Raw genomic sequence first — 2458 nt, 5'->3', positions numbered from 1 at the left:
TAATGTTCATTGGTTTACATCGTATTATCGTCACTGCTATGGACGTCATCATCATCATCACTATCATTATCATTACTATCATCATCATCATCATCATCATCACTATCATTATCATAACTATCACCCTTGTATTACAAAAAAATCATTAACGGAAATGGGAAGAACAAGAAGAGGACAAAGCATTAAAAACGAGATAAATTTGAGAAAGAGAGAGAGAGAGAAAAAGAAAGAGAGAGAGAGAGAGAGAGAGAGAGGAATGGAGAGAGACGATGATTTGTGGTTTATTATCATAGGATGTTACCTTTACCACTTGGTGCTGATTTAAGGTAGTTGTGTCGACCGCTATAGCAAATATAAATACACATAAAATATGCCCGGTGTGTATTTATGTATTTTATTATGTATGTATGTGTGTGTGTGTGCGCGCGCGCGCTTATTCATGTATTGTTCTATGTGTGTATGTTTTTGTGCTGTTTAATTTATGTGTGTGTGTATTAATGTATTTGTGCATGTGTATTTGTGTTTGTATGTGCACTGCAATTGTGTATACATACATACATATATTTGTGTGTATATTTTGGTCTTTTTATGTATAAATTTTTGTCAAACTTATGTATGTATCAACTGTTTTTTTGTCTGAGGGTGTTTGCAGACGGACATGCATATTTTAATATTCAAATGCATATTTCAAAAGTCGGCAGACCTAAATCAAATAAAGAATAACTATTTGCTCTTTGAAAATATTCCAAATGGAAAAATTTTCCTACATTGTAAAAACTTAATTCAATTTACCTATATCTATAATTTGTGTGCGCGCGTGTGTTGTGTGTGTGTGTGTGGGAATTCGTGTGTGTGTAACGGTGTGTGTGTGTGTGTGTGTGTGTGTGTGTGTGTGTGTGTGTGTGTGTGTGTGTGTGTGTGTGTGTGTGTGTTTGTAACTTTTCATGCAAAAAATTTTATAACTTATGTTGTTTTTGCAGTGTTAACGCGGTGACATATATTACGTTCATGAGGTGCTCATTATAACGCCTGCTATATTTCAATTTCAGATCAAGAATTAAATTTTCATATCACGCACATTATCACCATTTTTTTATAATATAAACGTGCGAGATGTTTGCTCGTTTGTCTTTGGTTGTGTTGTTGCGTCACTCTGGATGTGCGCTTGCGTGTTTCTCGTTGTCTGTGTGCGTGTGCGTGTGCATGTTTCTCTGTGTTTTTGTTTGTTTGTTTTTTCATTAAAATGGTTTTGTATTTATTACGTACAAACACATGTATAAATGTTTTTATTTTAATGTGGAAAAAAAATCAAATTTTGACACTTTGCAGATAGAGGTAAATAAAAAATTAAACCAGAAACAAAAAAACTTTTAAAAAATAATGCAAAACAACTTAAAGTGAATGAACTTTTTTGCAATAAGTTATTCTGAAATCTTGGAAAAAATTGTCTAAAAAATGTTTGCGCGTGTCTGTCTGTGTGGTGATTTTTTAATTTTGTGTGTAAATGTGAGTGTGTATGCGTGTGTGTGTTGTTGCTATTATAGTTGTTATTCACGTTGTTGTCATGAGAAAACATCATTAAGACCATTATCATCATCAATCATCATCATCATCGAGCCATCATTACCGTCATAATCATCACCAACATAATTATGATGACATCACTATCAACCCATCATCATCGTCATCACAATAATCCCCACCATCATCGTCATCATTGTCGTCATCTTCATCACCACTTACTATTTCTTTCACCCATCATCGTCATCACCATCATCATATCATCATTTCCATCTTTATCATCATCATGATCTTCATCGTTTCCATCATTATCATCTTCGTCATTTTCAACTTCCCCTTCATTTATAATTGATAATGTTTCACGGTTGTCTCTCTCTCTCTCTCTCTCTCTCTTTTTGAACCTCATTATTTCTACAGAACCAGGTGTTGTTGTATGATTGGAAGGATTAGTTGATGCGTGTATTTGCGTGTTGTTGTTGATGTTTTTGTTGTTTTTGATGTTGTTGTTTTTTTTGATGTTGTTGTTGTTAATGTTGACGTTGTTGTTGTTGATGTTTTTGTTTTCTTGTTGTTGATGCAGTTGTTGTTGATGTTGTTAATGAGTTTACTGTTAACGTATTTTTTGATCGGTGTTGTAGCGTTTCTTGAAAAATCAAGCGTTATTTGAACAATATAACTTTTTCTTTAAACTTAAAATTTTAATGACGCAATGATTGTAGTTGTATTCCAATTCATTAACAACAATATATTTGTGCTGTTGTTGCTGCTGTTGTTGTTGTTGTTGCTGCTGTCAAGTTTTTTGCATTCAAGTTATTATGGTTAGCTAGCTCAGTTCCTAAATAACAATCACTAGAAGTTATTATTTTTTGGCTCATGTGATATTAACAGCAGATAACATTATTGATAGGATGTCGATGTGAGTTTGATAAAAATCTGG

The 2458-nt window shown here is 33.1% G+C and overlaps 1 protein-coding gene across 1 annotated transcript in view; it reads left to right on the top strand.

The window, feature by feature from the left end:
• Window positions 1–519: 519 nt before the first annotated feature.
• HELRODRAFT_151277 (hypothetical protein) overlaps window positions 520–2458 on the top strand; it is a gene marked incomplete at both ends in the record, with an annotated part of 10107 nt that continues 8168 nt past the window's right edge. Inside the window, one exon of the mRNA XM_009024100.1 lies at window positions 520–570. Within this exon, the coding sequence (XP_009022348.1) occupies window positions 520–570 (51 nt within the window). The remainder of the gene's footprint in view (window positions 571–2458) is intronic.

This window comes from Helobdella robusta, assembly GCF_000326865.2.
Source record: "Helobdella robusta unplaced genomic scaffold HELROscaffold_39, whole genome shotgun sequence".
Lineage (NCBI taxonomy): Eukaryota > Metazoa > Annelida > Clitellata > Rhynchobdellida > Glossiphoniidae > Helobdella > Helobdella robusta.
The sequence above is the reverse complement of the archived record's forward strand: the minus strand, read 5'-3'. Positions and strand labels throughout refer to the sequence as shown.